Source organism: Sturnus vulgaris, chromosome 22 (genome assembly GCF_052056855.1).
Source record: "Sturnus vulgaris isolate bStuVul1 chromosome 22, bStuVul1.hap1, whole genome shotgun sequence".
Classification (NCBI taxonomy): domain Eukaryota; kingdom Metazoa; phylum Chordata; class Aves; order Passeriformes; family Sturnidae; genus Sturnus; species Sturnus vulgaris.
In genome coordinates, this window is record NC_142264.1 from 3,788,090 (window position 1) to 3,802,949 (window position 14,860).

General features: G+C 49.2%; 2 protein-coding genes across 3 annotated transcripts in view; both read left to right on the forward strand.

The window, feature by feature from the left end:
* Positions 1 to 1,810: 1,810 nt before the first annotated feature.
* On the forward strand, positions 1,811 to 9,169 carry GBGT1 (globoside alpha-1,3-N-acetylgalactosaminyltransferase 1 (FORS blood group)). 2 transcript variants are annotated; one of them, XM_014873261.2, is made up of 7 exons: positions 1,811 to 1,946; positions 2,497 to 2,613; positions 3,418 to 3,480; positions 4,670 to 4,720; positions 4,820 to 4,855; positions 6,792 to 6,926; positions 7,602 to 9,169. In XM_014873261.2, the coding sequence occupies exons 2-7, from the start codon at positions 2,546 to 2,548 to the stop codon at positions 8,284 to 8,286; spliced, it is 1,038 nt and encodes a 345-aa protein (XP_014728747.2). In that variant the 5' UTR covers positions 1,811 to 1,946; positions 2,497 to 2,545; the 3' UTR covers positions 8,287 to 9,169. The 2 variants fall into 2 exon arrangements, with proteins under 2 accessions (XP_014728747.2, XP_088033660.1); XM_088177534.1 differs by lacking the exon at positions 1,811 to 1,946 and having other exon boundaries at positions 2,412 to 2,613.
* A 4,593-nt stretch (positions 9,170 to 13,762) lies between these two features.
* RALGDS (ral guanine nucleotide dissociation stimulator) overlaps positions 13,763 to 14,860 on the forward strand; it is a 56,547-nt gene continuing 55,449 nt past the window's right edge. Inside the window, exon 1 of the mRNA XM_014873255.2 lies at positions 13,763 to 13,935. Coding sequence (XP_014728741.1) covers positions 13,918 to 13,935 — 18 coding nt within the window. The 5' untranslated portion in view covers positions 13,763 to 13,917. The remainder of the gene's footprint in view (positions 13,936 to 14,860) is intronic.

Here is a 14,860-nt window from a genome sequence, read left to right on the forward strand (position 1 = left end):
AACCAAACACCCACATCTTTTTTAATTCTGTGTTAATTTTACTGTCCAATTTGAGGATAATAATTAGACCCCTTTCTTCTCTCTGTTCTTGATCCTCTGTCCTTCACCCAAATTCTGTGCTATCAGCCTCATTATGCCATGGAGATAAGAACATGAGTCAGATGCAGGAAATGGGAATGCCAGGAGAATCTGCAAAGTGGGGCTGTTTGTGTGTTCCTTTGTGCTTTGGGTGGAAATGTTGAGAGGATATTTATGCAATTGGAAAGTGGCATCAAGCTGGGAGGGGCTGCAAGCCTCAGGGAAAACAAGATTCAGTCAGAACTTGATGTTTTAGAAAAACAAATAGCCTGAAAATCGAGTTTGTTTTCATGGAGTCGAGTAGAAGGTTTTATATGCCTCAGACCTGGCTGGGAGAGGTTCCACAGAAAACACATGGATTGCATTTGGCCACAGGCTGAATGTTATCCCAGTGCTGTGTCCTTGCAAAGCAGGCAAATGTCCTGTGGGAATGTATGAGCTGTGACAGCTTTTCAGTTTTGGGGAGCAATCCGATTTTTCTTCAGACTGCTGAGGGCTCAGCAGGAGAATTTGGGTTGCTTTGACACCAATTTCATGAGAATGGGCTGATTAGAGAGAGTCCAGTCAGAACTGACAGAAACAATCCCAGATCTTGAAGTTAGAAAATTACAAAGAAAGATTGAAGGAGGTCACAGAAGAGAAGAGGGAAGGGAACATCAGAGCTTTCAGGTGTGGAAAGGGAGACTGCCCAGAGCTGAACTGCAGCAAGTGAGGTCCTGGCTGGAAATTTGGAAGCCTGCTGATGAGAAGGGCTTTCCTACCTGCTCTGTGTGCAGCCAGCTCTCAAAGAATGGCTGGAAAACAACTGTTCGAACCCCCCTCTGCACATTTGTCTGCTTTGCATGTGCTGGAAACATCAAGCACAAGGTAAGAAACGTGGCACTGACAAATCCTGGTGTCAGCATAGCAGCTCTCATGACACAACTAGCACAAGAATGAGATAAAACTGCTCAAAATACAGAATAACTGCTGGAGGAGGAAGGCTGCTTGTACTTCTTCCTGTGGTTGTGGATCTGCAGCATTTTTAGGCAAGAATCCAGAACTGCTCAGCATGAATCCATGAAGGCTTTAAGTGATGGAAGGCCTTAAGACATATATTTATATAGATGCACACACATACATATATATATATGTATATATGTAGTTAGTCATTATTTTTAAGTAGGATTTTGTGATGCTTCCTGGTGAAAGCTAATTAGATTGTCTCCAAGGAAGGTGAGAGAGAAGCACCAGAGGATTTCTGTGTGATACAGTAAAGAAAATTGAAAACCTTTTTCCTACTTGTCTTTTTCCAGCCAAAGAAATTAAAGCAGGAAAATCACTGCTGCCTGTTCAGATGCATTGGCACTGTCCTGTGCCTTACCAAGGGCAAGTAATGAGCTCTGGGGTTACTTCAGCAGCCTCCAAGAAGCATCATGTACCTGTTCCTTCCATTAATATAAATACTGCCATCTTCATAAATAGTTGATAAACAGTCTCTTTCTCTTTTTTTTTTCTTCTTTTCTTTTTTTCTTTTCTTTTTTTTTTTTTTCCTACACGCTCCAATCACATTCTAAAAAGTAGAAAGCTCTAACTGGAAATATATCCAATCCCTCCAGCCAGCCTGGAAGAGCATTTGGTGTGGAGGGTTGGGTCCTAGCTGGCAGGAGAGCATGGGTTGGGTCCTGAGACAGCAGCAGAGAAATGAAAACACACGAGCCTGATCCACAGCTGCAGTCCTCACCGAAGGTGATAATGAAAGGAATAACAATTAACGTGCTTGTAACCCCCATGCATTTTGTGTTCATCACAGGGATCAATCAAAGTTCCCACTGTGGGCACCTTTGCTTCCCTGTGAGCAGAAAAAAAGATTGATTTGAGCTTTTAAGGTAAGACTGCTGGGCTCGGGAAAGGTGATTTTCATGCCTGTTGTTGAGAAAATAATTCCTTTGTCTTAATCTTTACCCAACATGCATTAGGATTGTGAAGTCTTTCTTTGCTGCTCTCACACCTCAGTTTACCTTTCCTACAGGCAGCTTTGCAGGAGTTGCCTCTGGATTGGGAAAGGTGGAGGTTATCAGCTCGGGTGATAACTGTGTTAACTCTGATTAAGTGATAAGACTGGGGTGGGTGATTTGGTTCAATTGCAAAGGGTGGGTGCTTGAGATGAAAAATGGAATCGACAGAAAGTGGAATCAAATCAGAAAGGCTCCCCAAGCACTAGAGCTGGGGTTAAAGCTCCCTGAAATGGAGAACTTGCTCTGACATTTTGTAGTTGCTGCTTCAGTGCCCTGGCTCTTCCTGTCTGGCTCCTTCCGTGTTCATTGCTGCAGAAAGTCTGAAACTGCTGAGAAGATTCGTCCTCCTCTGAGGAAATAATCGATTTATCCCAGAGTGAGGTACTTACAGCCCTCTTCCCTTCGTGTTTGTTCTTTGCAGAGTGAAAGCTGCTGGAATTCAGAAGTCTCCCTTCCTTCTCCTCTAGAAGATGATTTCCAGAAAATTGCTGCTGACATCTCTTTTCTGCCTGGGTGTCGTGGCTGCTCTGGCTATCTGGTAAGAATTTGCTGGCCAGCTTGGCCATACCTAAATCATCCTGTGTACATTCTGTGATAAAACTGACAGAACACAAAAATAAAAGTTGTGCCTTTTGTGGAAAGTCTCTGAGCTGTAAGAAAGAACAGTTTAATATCACAATATTACACATTATTTGTGTAAAGATAAAAGAGCACTGGTAGAGGGAGAAAGCCCTAAGGGAAGGAGAAAAAAAGAGTAATTGAGTCCAAATCAGGCTGCTAACACCTCACAAACAAATGTTGAAGTATAGAATATTCCAGTTACATTTCAGCTCAGAGTGATTATTTGTCTCTTCAAACAGTCCAAACTCACTGCAGTGTCACCAGGGACAGCTTTGTAACTATCAGTCATTTGTAACTATCAGTCATTTCAATGTAAAATATCAGTCGTTTCAAACACTGAGAATTTTGTAACTGAATATTCTGATGACTGAGTACGGCTTTTTTATTCTCTATACCTCAAACATTGTGGGAAGGGAATCTGAGATAAGACATTTCTGTTAAGTATTAACATATTAATTGTTAAATTATTATGAATTATCGCATATTTATGATGTTGCAATTTGCTGTACTTTCACTTTGTGGGTAGCTGCATTTTGACTCAGCAGCAGGACATTGTGTTAAAATGTGAACACAGCAGATCCTACACTAATTAATAAAGTAGACATGGAGTTAGCCAGAGTTACCTCTCAAAATCTTTGCCAGGTCTTTAGGGGATCTTGGAAAATTCTAGGAAGGTTTCCTTCAACATTTCCTGTGTTCAAACATTTCTTTGCTCTCACAGGGCTAGGGCTGGGAGTGGAAAAGTGCATTACCTGCCCTACTACCTTCCCTGCCCAGAAATCTTGTGAGTATTTTGTTTTGTGTCTAATGAGTAACACAGGTCGTTGTTACGGTCCTGCCCTTCACTGACAACACAAACATTGATTAACAAGTTCTTGTTCTTTATGTATGAAGTTGTAATGAGTCACTCTCTTAAAACAAAAAGCTACCAGTGCTGCTGGGGCCTGCCTGCCCTGCAGGACAGCTCTGGCTCTGCTCGGGTTTGTTCGTTGTGGGTCACAGAGCCCAGGACTGAAAGGTTAATTCAGCTTCCCTATCAGGGTGTAATCACACACCTGCACATGCACAGCTCTGCTTGAAGTGTCCTCTCACTGGGCAGGGTCACCTAAAGCAGAGAGGTGACATGAACAGGCACAGGAGGAGCTCTGGCACAATCAGGAATGGCCCCCCTGTTCCATCAGGCTCCTGTTCTTCCCTCTGTGATCTGTGCTCTCCCCCCATTCCATATTTGTGCCTGGCAGCTCTGGGCCTGAGCAAATGAAGGGGAGCTGCTCCTGAGCTTCCTTGCACGCTGCAAACTGATGGAGCTGACCTAGCCTGGGTGCCAAGAGCTCTCCCCCAGATCTGCACAGGAGAGAATTTTCACTGTGCAGGGGCCAGGGACAGGGCCACAGTGACCTCCTCACTGCCACACTGCACCACAGCTGGGACATGACAAGACATGGCTTTTCCCATGACCTACTGTTCTTGTCAAAACAAAACCAAACCATGCAAATAGGAAAAAAAAATGTTTCATGGAAGTATTTCTGATTATTCCAGCCCATCCCAAACTATTGTGTCTGGTCAGGTGCTTATTTCTCTGAATGCTGTTGGAAATGTGATAATTTCAGGTAGTTCAGCCCTCCAGGTGACCAGGAGCAGTTTTGCAGGGCATGGAGCACATATATGACCATTGCTGGCAGTCCCACATGGATTTTGACCCCTAAACCCTGATTTTCCCCACAGACTGGGATTGCTGCCAGCATCTCTCTGTCCTTGTTGTGTTGTGTGTTCTGTCCCAAATCTGTCCCTTGCCTGACAGCCCTGGAGGTGTGTGCAGGTGATGCCTAACCCTGGGCCAGGCACAGCAGTGGCACAGCAGCTGGAGCTGGATTTGGACAGCTGACAGTGCAGCAGCAGGTCCTGAAACCAAACTTGGTTGATATTTTAAGAAAAGTATAACAATCCCTTTCTTTTCCCACCCCATTATTCAGCTCCACGAAACTCCAATATACAGAAGAGAAGCTAATCCAGCTTTTCCCCCAGTAAGTATTGGCCTTCTATCTCCTGACCTTTAAACTGCTGTTCCTCTCTTCCAGGCATATTCATGTATTATTCAATGGATATTTTCTTCCTTTTTACAGATTATTTTATCAGCAGCCAAGAGTGCTGGTGCCAAAGTAAGTTTCTTTGTTTGAACTTTGTTTCTGCTGAGTTTGGTTTGGGCACTTTGCAGCACTCACAGTTCCAGAGTCCTGGGGCACACTGAGCAGGACTTTGTTCCATGAGAATCCAAGCACAGGGGTGTGTCAGCAGCTGCCTGTGCTGCTCTAAGTTTGGGTTTGGTCACTCTACACTTACTGTTAATTCCCAATTATTACATTAGCACACATGGAACAAGAGTTCCACGGCCAGGAGCTCGTTTTGAGGTGGGAGATCTGTAATATCTGTAAGTGGGAAGTACCTTCTGGAGCTGTGCTGCAGCTGGAACCAGCTGTGGGAGAGCTTTGAACTCATTTCAGGGCAAAATAAAGCAGGTGCTCTGTGTGACCTTCAGCAGTGATTTCAGCACAGACAAATCTCAGAGACACAGCCAAAGCAGGGAGTGTGAGGGAAGATTTGGGCCAGCAGAACTAAGAAGTGGCTTGGACAAACTCTCTGTGCAGCTCAGGTTGTTACAGCCTCCTTTGGCCTTGCTCCTGTGTCCTGACTTTTATCTGGAGCAATTCACCTTCAACAACCACATTCCTGTGCATGTTAACACACCCTGTTGGTACACACACACACACATATGTATATATATATATTATTTCCCCCACATATTCAGGATGTGCTCAGCCTGAATATTTCTTCCATACTGGAATAAATTTCTGTGCTAAGTCACCTGGGCTGAACGAGGAGAGCACCTTGAAGCTTTTCATGCTCTGTGTCTTTTGGAGGGAGTTTACTGGCACTGAGAGCATGACCATGATTCATTGGGAAACCCAGGGCAGCCCTTTAAAATGAAATTTAAAAAGCTTAGAGAAGTGAACATGCATGATTGCTTCCCTCTCCAAAAAAAGGGATAATCAACCCAGAAACAGAACAGATCATTTAGCACATTTCCCCCAACCCAAATTCTTCTTCCTGTATAATTTAATCTTTCAATCACATGCATTGCTGTAGGAAGGAGTCAAACTGTTTTATTCTTGCATCCTCTCAGATTGAAAGTATTAGATCTGGGTTGGAGGATCTGATGGGATCTGCTCCCCAGAGCTCCCCCAGTTTGATTTTGGTGCTGTTTTGCCTTGGAACTGTGTCAGGTGGGAGCCTGGCAGCCCCCAGGTGTGGCCACGTGCTGTGTGTGACAAATTTCATTAGCAGAGGGCTCCAGCTCCAGGTCTGGAGCAAATGTGAGCAGGCTGGGGTGAATTCCACCATAAATGACATCTCCTTTTAAAATCAAAAAGGTAAGAATGAAACACTGAAAACAAAGCAGCAAATTGAAACAGCATTGCAGAGCTGTAATAGGGCAGAATCAGACTCTGCTGCATTTATATTCAGTATTTCCACTTCCCTCACAGAAGATTAAGGATTTTTTTCTAACTTTGTTACACATTTGAATGCTGGCTCACATACAGAATTTTAAATTATATCTGAATGTGTTGGAGCTATATATAAATACTGGAAAAATAAGCTGTCATGCTGCAAGCTGTGTTTTAATAACACAGCAATGGGGTATATTTTTATAGTAATTTTCATATTACTTGTGTTTTAATCTGTATTTAGCAATCTGCATCAGGCTGATAGCAAATAGGCACAGCTTCCCATTCTGAGAGTTCAGTGGTCATTAAACTCTCCTCTGCAGTCTTCAAATGAGATTTTAGTAGATCTTCAGGTTTTTGCTGATGTCTTGAAGTGCTTAATTTCAGCCCAGGAATGGAAATGTCCATGCTCTGTAACCTCAAGTAAGAGTTCAGGGAGAAAATATCTGAGGTTAATACCCTCCATGGCGAATTAATTCTGATTCACACACTCTTCTAGCTGCCTTTTTCGTGCTTCTTCCCCATTTACTGACCTGGAAACCAATAGGAACAGTTACATTTCATTAACATTTCTGGTTTTTTCCCCCTTCAGGCGCCAGGATGTGCTGACAGTCACACCATGGCTGGCCCCCATCGTCTGGGAAGGCACCTTTGACCCTGAGATCCTGGACAGTGCCTACAGACCCCTGAACCTCACCATAGGGGTGACAGCCTTTGCTATTGGCAAGTAAGGGAAGCACTCAGTGACCACAGTTCTTGGGGTGATGCCCTCCCTCTGTGGAAAGATTGTTTTGGTTTTCCTTTTCCTGAAATTTGTCCCAATTTATAGGGGGGTTTTGTGCCCATGTAGTGTGTCTGTAATCACACATAACCACGGGATGACAACACTGGAGATACCTGAGGTGTGGGCAGTGTTTTTTAAGAATTAGCAGGTGGCTTGGGAATTAGAGCTGGTCAAAATGGGGATAATCCACTTATTCCTCATCCTCCACTCCACCCATTTCATGTGCAGTGTGTGAATTCTTGCAGTGATGATCAGTGAACTCTCCTCACTCCTTGTCTTGCATTCACCAACGTGTCCTTCATAATCCACCATGCATCCCTTTGGAATCCCAGCACGGTTTGGCTTGGAAGGGACCTTAAAATTCATCCCTTTCCACCCCCTGCCATGGGCAGGGACACTTTCTACTAGACCAGGTTGCATCATCCTGGCCTTGGACACTTCCAGGGACGGGGCAGCCACAGCTTCTCTGTGCCAGAGCCTCCCCACCCTCACAGGGGAAGAATTCCTTCCTAATATCTGATCTAACCCTGCCCTCCTTCAGCTGAAGGCCATTCCCGTTTTGCCCTATCCCTGCATGTCCTTACAGATGTCCCTTTTGTCCCCGCCGTGTCCGGGCAGGTACACGCGGTTCGTGCGTCGCTTCCTGGAGTCGGCAGAGCAGCACTTCATGCGTGGCTACCAGGTGAACTATTACATCTTCACAGACAGCCCTGCCAGTGTTCCCTCACTGCAGCTGCAGCCAGGGCGCAGCCTGGCCACCGTCCCCATGGCCAAATTCTCCAGCTGGCAGGAGATCTCCATGCGCAGGATGGAGGCCATCAGCCGGCACGTGGCCCAGGTGAGCGGCAGGGAGGTGCAGTACCTCTTCTGCCTGGACGTTGTCATGGTGTTCCACAACCCCTGGGGCCCCGAGACCCTGGGGGACATGGTGGCAGCCATCCACCCTGGCTACTTCACAGTGCCACGGGAGCAGTTCCCTTATGAGAGGAGGAGCTCCTCGGCAGCCTTCATCCCCGAGGGAGAAGGGGATTTCTACTACGGAGGAGCCGTGTTTGGAGGCTTGGTCAACAAAGTCTATGAGTTCACCAAGAGCTGCCACATGACCATCCTGGCTGACAAAGCCAACGGGATCATGGCAGCCTGGCAGGAGGAGAGTCACCTCAACAGGCACTTCCTGACACACAAACCTTCCAAGCTGCTTTCTCCAGAGTATATATGGGATGACAGGAAGCCAAAACCCCCTGAAATCCGCCTCATACGTTTTTCCACAGTGGATAAGGACTACAAAGAGGTCCGAAATTGATCATCTGATCCCTGCAGAGAGATCCTCCACGCAACCAAACCCACCAAAATCAGTTCCTGTAAAATGTGCCCCACCATGAGTTTTTGTTCCTGGTGGGAGCAAACTGGGAAGGGAATGTGTGGTTAGTTCCTCTGGAGAACAGAGTCTAAATGCATTTCAGAAGCAGCAGTCAAAGTGCAGGTGAGACTGAAAAGGATTCTGGATTCCCACTCTTTGTAAATATATCCTGCACACAAAAAACATCCAAAAGGCCAGTCATCCAATACATGGCTGTAGTTGCCTTTGCCTGAGTGTTTTCCAGAGGCCTGGTGGAAACTTTTAAAGATCAAAATGGTATTTGACATTCCTGTGGAGAAGACCTTGGGTTTTGGTAAAGACCTTTTCATAAAAAAAAAAAAAAAATGTTGCTGGGCAATAAATTTTCCTGTATTGTGATTTAAACTAACATGTGTTGTCAGAATCAGGAGGAAACTTGCACTCAGAGCACATTATCCCTATCCCTGTGTGCAGCAGGATTTCTTGGACCTTGTCAGCAGAGAGCTGGTGCCAGGCATTGCCAGTAAGAGCCCTGGTCTGACAGGACAAACAGTGTGAACTCAGCTAGCAGTTATCTCCCAAATTCCAGTCTGTGCTTTGGAGACCCAAGTTTAGACAGAACTGGCAAAGCTCAGGGCAGACTGAACTTCTTCAGGTTTATTTCAATCACAGATGTGCTCTGAACCTTTTCCCTGGGTCACATGTCTCTGTGGATCATGTAATCTTTTCCAACACAGAAAATCTGGTTTTGAGATGTTCATGTTCCTCTCCATTGCTTCAGCCCTTTCCAATTTTTCTAAGCTCTGTGAAATAAATTGGCGAGAAGCTGCTGGAGCTGACAGCACGAGCTGATGCCTTTCCAGCAAACAGGATGATTTCATTCCGAAATGAAATGCTCTGGTGAAGCTGGGAGTTCAGCACAGAGCTGGAGGTGGGCTGGGGTTAACATTTTCTCCCCTTGGTTGTGCTGAGGAGCTGAACCAGGCGTTTGGAGCCTGGCAGCTCCCTCGGGTGAGCACGGGAGAGCAGCCAGGGCTGTGGCTGGCAGCCGAGGTCACAGCTCAGGGGTGCCTGTGCCACCTCCCTTGTCACAGCAGGGTTGCCATGAACATCAGCTCCCCGTGCCACCCAAAGGCTGAGCACGTCAGTCCCTGTTGTCTCAGAGGGAGCAGGAGAGAGGCCACGGGAGCTGGGGAGAGGAGGAGCAGGGTGAGAGGGTGAACGGGCTGTTTCTAAGGGAACAGTTTAGGAAAAAAAAGAAAAGGAAAAAGAAAAGGGGAAAAAAAGCTGGTTTGGCAGAGAGAGGGAAAATAGGGAAGAGGTGGCTGAATGTTCCTGCTTCTCCTCACATGAGAAAATTGCTGTATGGCAGCAAATCAAGTATTCAAAGCTTTAGGGCCCCACCACTGATTGCAGATGACTTAACGAGCCATTTCAGTCCTGTGAGCAGGCTGGAAATGGCACTTGCCACTGTCATTGCAGGCATTTCATCTTCCAGAAGATTAATTAGAAAAGCTTTCACGCACCCACAGTATAGATAAGGCACCTGAAATACCTCCAGCCCCAAAGCCCCAGTGGCAGCTGGGTTGACTGATTTGTGCTTAATCCAGCAAAGGGTCTTTATTACATTTTCTCTAGACTGTTCCTAGTGATGTGGTGCAGGAGGAAGATGCCCCTTTACATAACTAAACCAGAACTGAAACCCCTGCCATGAATGTTGAATAACCAGGCACTTAATTTAAGCCAAAATAGAGAGGAAAAATACTTATCCAAATATTTCCAGAAAGATACATTTCCAACCAGCCCAGGATTAATACTGTCTGTTTCTTATTTGTTAAAAGAGTTAGTGCCTCAAGGCCATGCTAAAACTGGGTTCTCATTATGCTAATTATATATACATGCATATGGATTCTTTACCAGCCAGAAGGAGCTGTCCAGTCTGCTCTGCACAGGACAAGCCAGATAATTTTATCTCCTGGTGTCAGTATGTGGCTGGGCTGGGCTAGACCTCTTAGAAAAGTATTCAGATTCCAAGAAAAAATGTGAAGTTCCATAGCAGCCAAAAATCCATAGATCAGCTGTGCCAATGGCCGATTCCCCTTATGCCTTAATTCTGCTGGAAATTGCTCTGGGTTTGCAGCCATAGGGCTTCATTCTGCAACATTAATTATTGAAGTCCTGTGCAGATAGATACTCATAAATCCTCTGTGAGTGGAAGTTCTGCAGCACAGATGATGGGTGACAGAGGGTGGTCTGTGTTTCTGAGGTACCTGTTTTGAAAATATTGTGAAGGGCTTGGTCTGAGCTCTGCATCCGAGCTGCCTTTTGGCTGAATCCTCCGGCCTCTGATTGACACCATAATGGCCTGCTTTGTGCTGTGCCAAACGTGTTTATTTTCCTGGCAGGCCCGCAGCTTCTCCCCAGGGGAATGGCTTGTGTTGTGTGACACAGTTCTGCTCCACGGGGCTGTGGTTTGAAGCAGTACCTACAAACTCCCGGTGCCTCCAGGGAGCAGGAGAATGTCTGCAGAAAAAAAAAACCAAAAAACACAGTGCTGTGTGGGAGATGCTCCCTGAATCAGCTCGTGCCCTCCTCTAATTAATGAGTGGCTGGACTCTGTTGTCATCTCCTGCTGATTAATCCCCTTCCCCCAGCAGCAGCAGCGAGCTTTCCTTTTCCCGGTGTGGATTGTGCAGCCTGAGGCTTGTGTGCACTGTGGGAGCTTCACCAGGACCTGCCTTGTGGTGTGCATTCCCCACCCACACCCAGTGCACAGTGGGGAAACTGAGGCACACGGTGGGAAGGCAGAGCAGTGTCACTCTTGCCTTCCTCCACTCGCCACGGGGGACAATGTTGTCTTACGTGTTCTTGTGCCAGAGGAATTTGGACTTAGAAATGCAGGGAAGGGCATAAAAACTGAATCACCATATGTAAATAAACGCCACTGCCTGGGGATGTGATTGTGCTCTCAAGGTATTTCCAACTCCAGCCCTTAACCCAGCCTCAGATCAGCAGCTTGTTGCCTTCCCAAGGGCCCTTTTTTCCTTCCATCCCTTTCTACTCGGCTGGAACAGACTCATCATTCATTGTCCCTCTAATTTAAGCACCCATCTGACAGGCTGTTTCTTTCCTTCTCCCTGCTGCTGTCTTGCCCAGTGCATCCACCCCCAGAGGGCAAATTTCTCTGTGTGGTTTGAAACAGAAATTTCCAGCACTGAATATGATTTGAAGTGGGCCAGACTGTGAACCTCTCATTCTCCCCACTGATAGAACAAGACTCATTGCCACTTAGCCAGATGAGGATTCTTTTCCACTCCTGTTCGGATTTCCCATAACCCTCCCATAGGTGATGTTCCCTGACAGTTTTGACCAGAAATGTCATTTTGTGCCACACAGCACTAGTTACAAAAGGAGTGGCTTAGTCAAACTTTTCTGTGGGTGAGATCTGTGGCTTTGGGGCACGGAAATGAAATCATCTTTGTGCAGAGGGGGATGAGGAGGGATAGGAACATCAGTTACACATTCCCTGCACAAAACCAGCTTGTGGAAAAGCCATGTGCATCTGGCTGGCGTCATGCAGCTGGAGCAGCATGGTGGTGGAAAGGAGCTGGAAGGCTGGGAGCTCCCTGCCAGAGCTGCTGGGTTCACTCCCCTGCCCTTTGTCTCACCTGTTCAGCTTTTTGAGGGAGGGATTGTCTCTGCCTCTTGTTCTGTGTTTGCCCGTCTGGGTCACTCAGTGGGGATTTGCTCTAATCTCAAAGGGCAGCTCTAAGCACCAAGGTTATTATTTTCTCACTTGAATCCCACCTGCTCTGCTTCACATCCTGCCCCAGCAAGTCCCTGTGGGACCCCAGGGGTGACACACACAGAGCAACAGCTGCTCTCCAGGTGGAGTGACAGTGACAGGGAGAGGCTGTTCTGGGGACAGCAGGAACTGGAGAAGGAGTTACAGGAGTGGGTTGGGTTGTATTTTACTCACGGTAAATCCCCAACCCTGGAGTTGTGCTCCACACAATCTAATGATTTAAGGAAGCATCACTAGATAAACACATCTGAAGAGTGACATTTGAATGTCTGCCTGCCCACCAGACTCCCTCCTTTCTCCACGAGTGTTGCTGTACTGACGTGACTTTTCCTCTGCTATATTTAGGTTAAACATAGATCCACCAAATGTCGCTGTTTCGTGTAAAACTAGTGTAAAGCCTTAGGAGTAGAAAGGCAGTTTTAACCACAAATCTCTACTGCTTGTATGCCCACCTCATCTCCCTGCTCCCCTGCTGAACCTTTTGCCAATTTAAAGCGAGCCAGATGAGTACAAATTACATTTAAAACGTGCTTCATTCTGGTGTGGTTTTTAGTGAGTTTTGCCAGCAGCAAATTACATAGTTCTAGACCTTTTGAAGTACGTGTTTTTCTCACTGTTGAGCACTGACACCGTTACTATAATTAGAATGATGTTTGCTCTGTAGCAGCATCTAGTGCCAGAGCCAGAGCCCTGGCAGCACCTTTTCCTTTCCTGGCTGCACTCCCCACCCGGAGCTGCTGGTTCAGCTGGCCCGGGGCCACCGAGGAGCGGGACAGTCAGGTGCGATGGGCTCTGCCTTGTCGCTCATTCCCTCTGTGACCCTGGAGAAGCGGGGGTGGCTGCTGGGGCCGGCGCAGGGTGTTGGTGCCCAGGACCAGCCCTGCAGCGGCTGGGAGCTCTCGGCCATGGATTGACGCAGCCTTCTCCCGGCTCCTTCATCTCCTGCCATCGCTGTTAATGGCTCATGTCATCGTCCTCATGATGACAAACGATGGGGACCGCAGCCGCTCTGTTTCCAGGGCAACCCCGCTGGCTCCCCAGCTCCCGCTCCAGCACACACCGTGCGCCCGCAGCTCCAGCACCGCTGCCCGGGGGTCCCCCCGTGCCCCGTTTCGGTGCCGGGCTGAGCCGAGATCAGCGGCCGGGGGTCCGTGTGGTGCCCTGGCTCCCTGCCCCGGCCTCTCCTCCTGGAGGGGGACAGCCGGGGGGTCCGGGGGTCTCTTTCAGCCCCAGGCTCTTCTCCTGTTTGTACCCGCACGCAGCGCCGCGCCGACCCCTGCTCCGCACCCACACCGCCCGCTCCCCGCCGGGGTCTGCACGGGTCCCCTTCATCCACAGCTCCTACTACCAGGGGAAAACACCCCGAAAGCGAAAGGATGCTCCGCGTACCCCTGGAGCGATGCCCGTGCGTGCAGGTGGCACCAGAGAGGTGCCCACGGCTGCCCCCGCTGCAGACTCTCTCCCACCCTCCCGGGAGCGGTGCCGGGGGCCGGGCAGAGCCGGGAGCAGCCCCCTCCCTCCCGGGAGCGGTGCCGGGGGCCGGGCAGAGCCGGGAGCCGCCCCCTCCCTCCCGGGAGCGGTGCCCGCCCCGGTCCCGCCCCGCGCTCGGCTCTGGCGGCCGCGCTGGGCGCTCCGCGCTGGCGGCTCGGCGGGGGCGGCGGGGGCCCATGGCCGGCGCGGAGCATCGCCCCCGGCCCCCGGGCAGCGCCCAGGGGCCGTGAGTGCGGCCCCGGCACCCGCAGCGGGGCCAGAGGCTCTCGGCGCGGCGCTGGGGCTATGAGCGGGGCACGATGATGATCGACACCCAGGTGAGTGCGCGGGGCACCCGCCGGGTTTGTCCCCTCCTATTGCCCCGGCCCCGTGCGCTGCTGCCGGGCTCGCTCCCCTCCAGAACTCTCGCTAGACGGGGCTCGGGGCGGCTCACGCGTGTCCGTGGCGGTGACCGATAGGTGCGCGGTGCCGGGGGGCTCTGCCGGGGCTTTCTGGGGGTCTGGAGCTCTGTACCTGCAGGTGTCCGTCCTTTACTGCCTGTTGGAGCTGGGGGTCACTGTACGTGCCCGCAGCCCGGGCGCCTGGTCTGCAGCGGAGGCTTTAGCGGAGGAAAAGCAGCAGCTTTGCCGAGAGAGTAGGGGAAGTCGGTTTTTCAATGTTTTTTTCTTTATTTCTTTCGCTTTCCGTTTGTATAATGGTTCATGCGGCTGGGAGAAGAGGAGCTGAAGGGTTGGGAAGGAAAGGGACGCGGTTTGGGACGGGGTGTGAGGGCGCTGCGATGCTGCAGCAGCCGCCGTGCTGCGATGCTGTTGGCAGGCTGGCGCTGCTGCGTGCTGTGCCAAGCCAGGGCCGGCTCTCCTGGCACCGCTCAGGCCAAGTGGCATCCGAAGGTCCCTTGTCTCTGCCCGGTGTGTTTATGAGACCAAAGAAGCTAAACCGAGCCGAGGTGGGCTAAAGCTCAACACTCCCAAAGCCGCTGGTGCTTTTGGGGTAGGGGAGGGTAAAGCAAAGGTATGAAATTTGGGGATGAAACCAGAACGTGACTGCGTTTGGTCCTGATGCTCCTCTGACTTTTTACTTTCTGTACTGATGTTCCCCTCCTGATCCCATCCCTGGGAAGGGAGGGCTGTGCTGCTGCCCTTGTGGAGGTGCTGGGAAGGTGAGTGGGCAGCAATGGCTCCTTGGAGACCAGGAATGAATAAAGGGAAGGGCTGATGCTGTGCTGGAGAAGTGGGCTGGGAT

Coding starts and splice junctions, on each gene's coding strand:
- GBGT1 (XM_014873261.2), top strand. CDS start 2,546: ATGATTTCCAGAAAATTGCTGCTGACATCTCTTTTCTGCCTGGGTGTC. Junction 4,721..4,819: donor CTAATCCAGCTTTTCCCCCA/GTAAGTATTGGC, acceptor TCCTTTTTACAG/ATTATTTTATCAGCAGCCAA. Junction 4,856..6,791: donor CCAAGAGTGCTGGTGCCAAA/GTAAGTTTCTTT, acceptor TTCCCCCTTCAG/GCGCCAGGATGTGCTGACAG.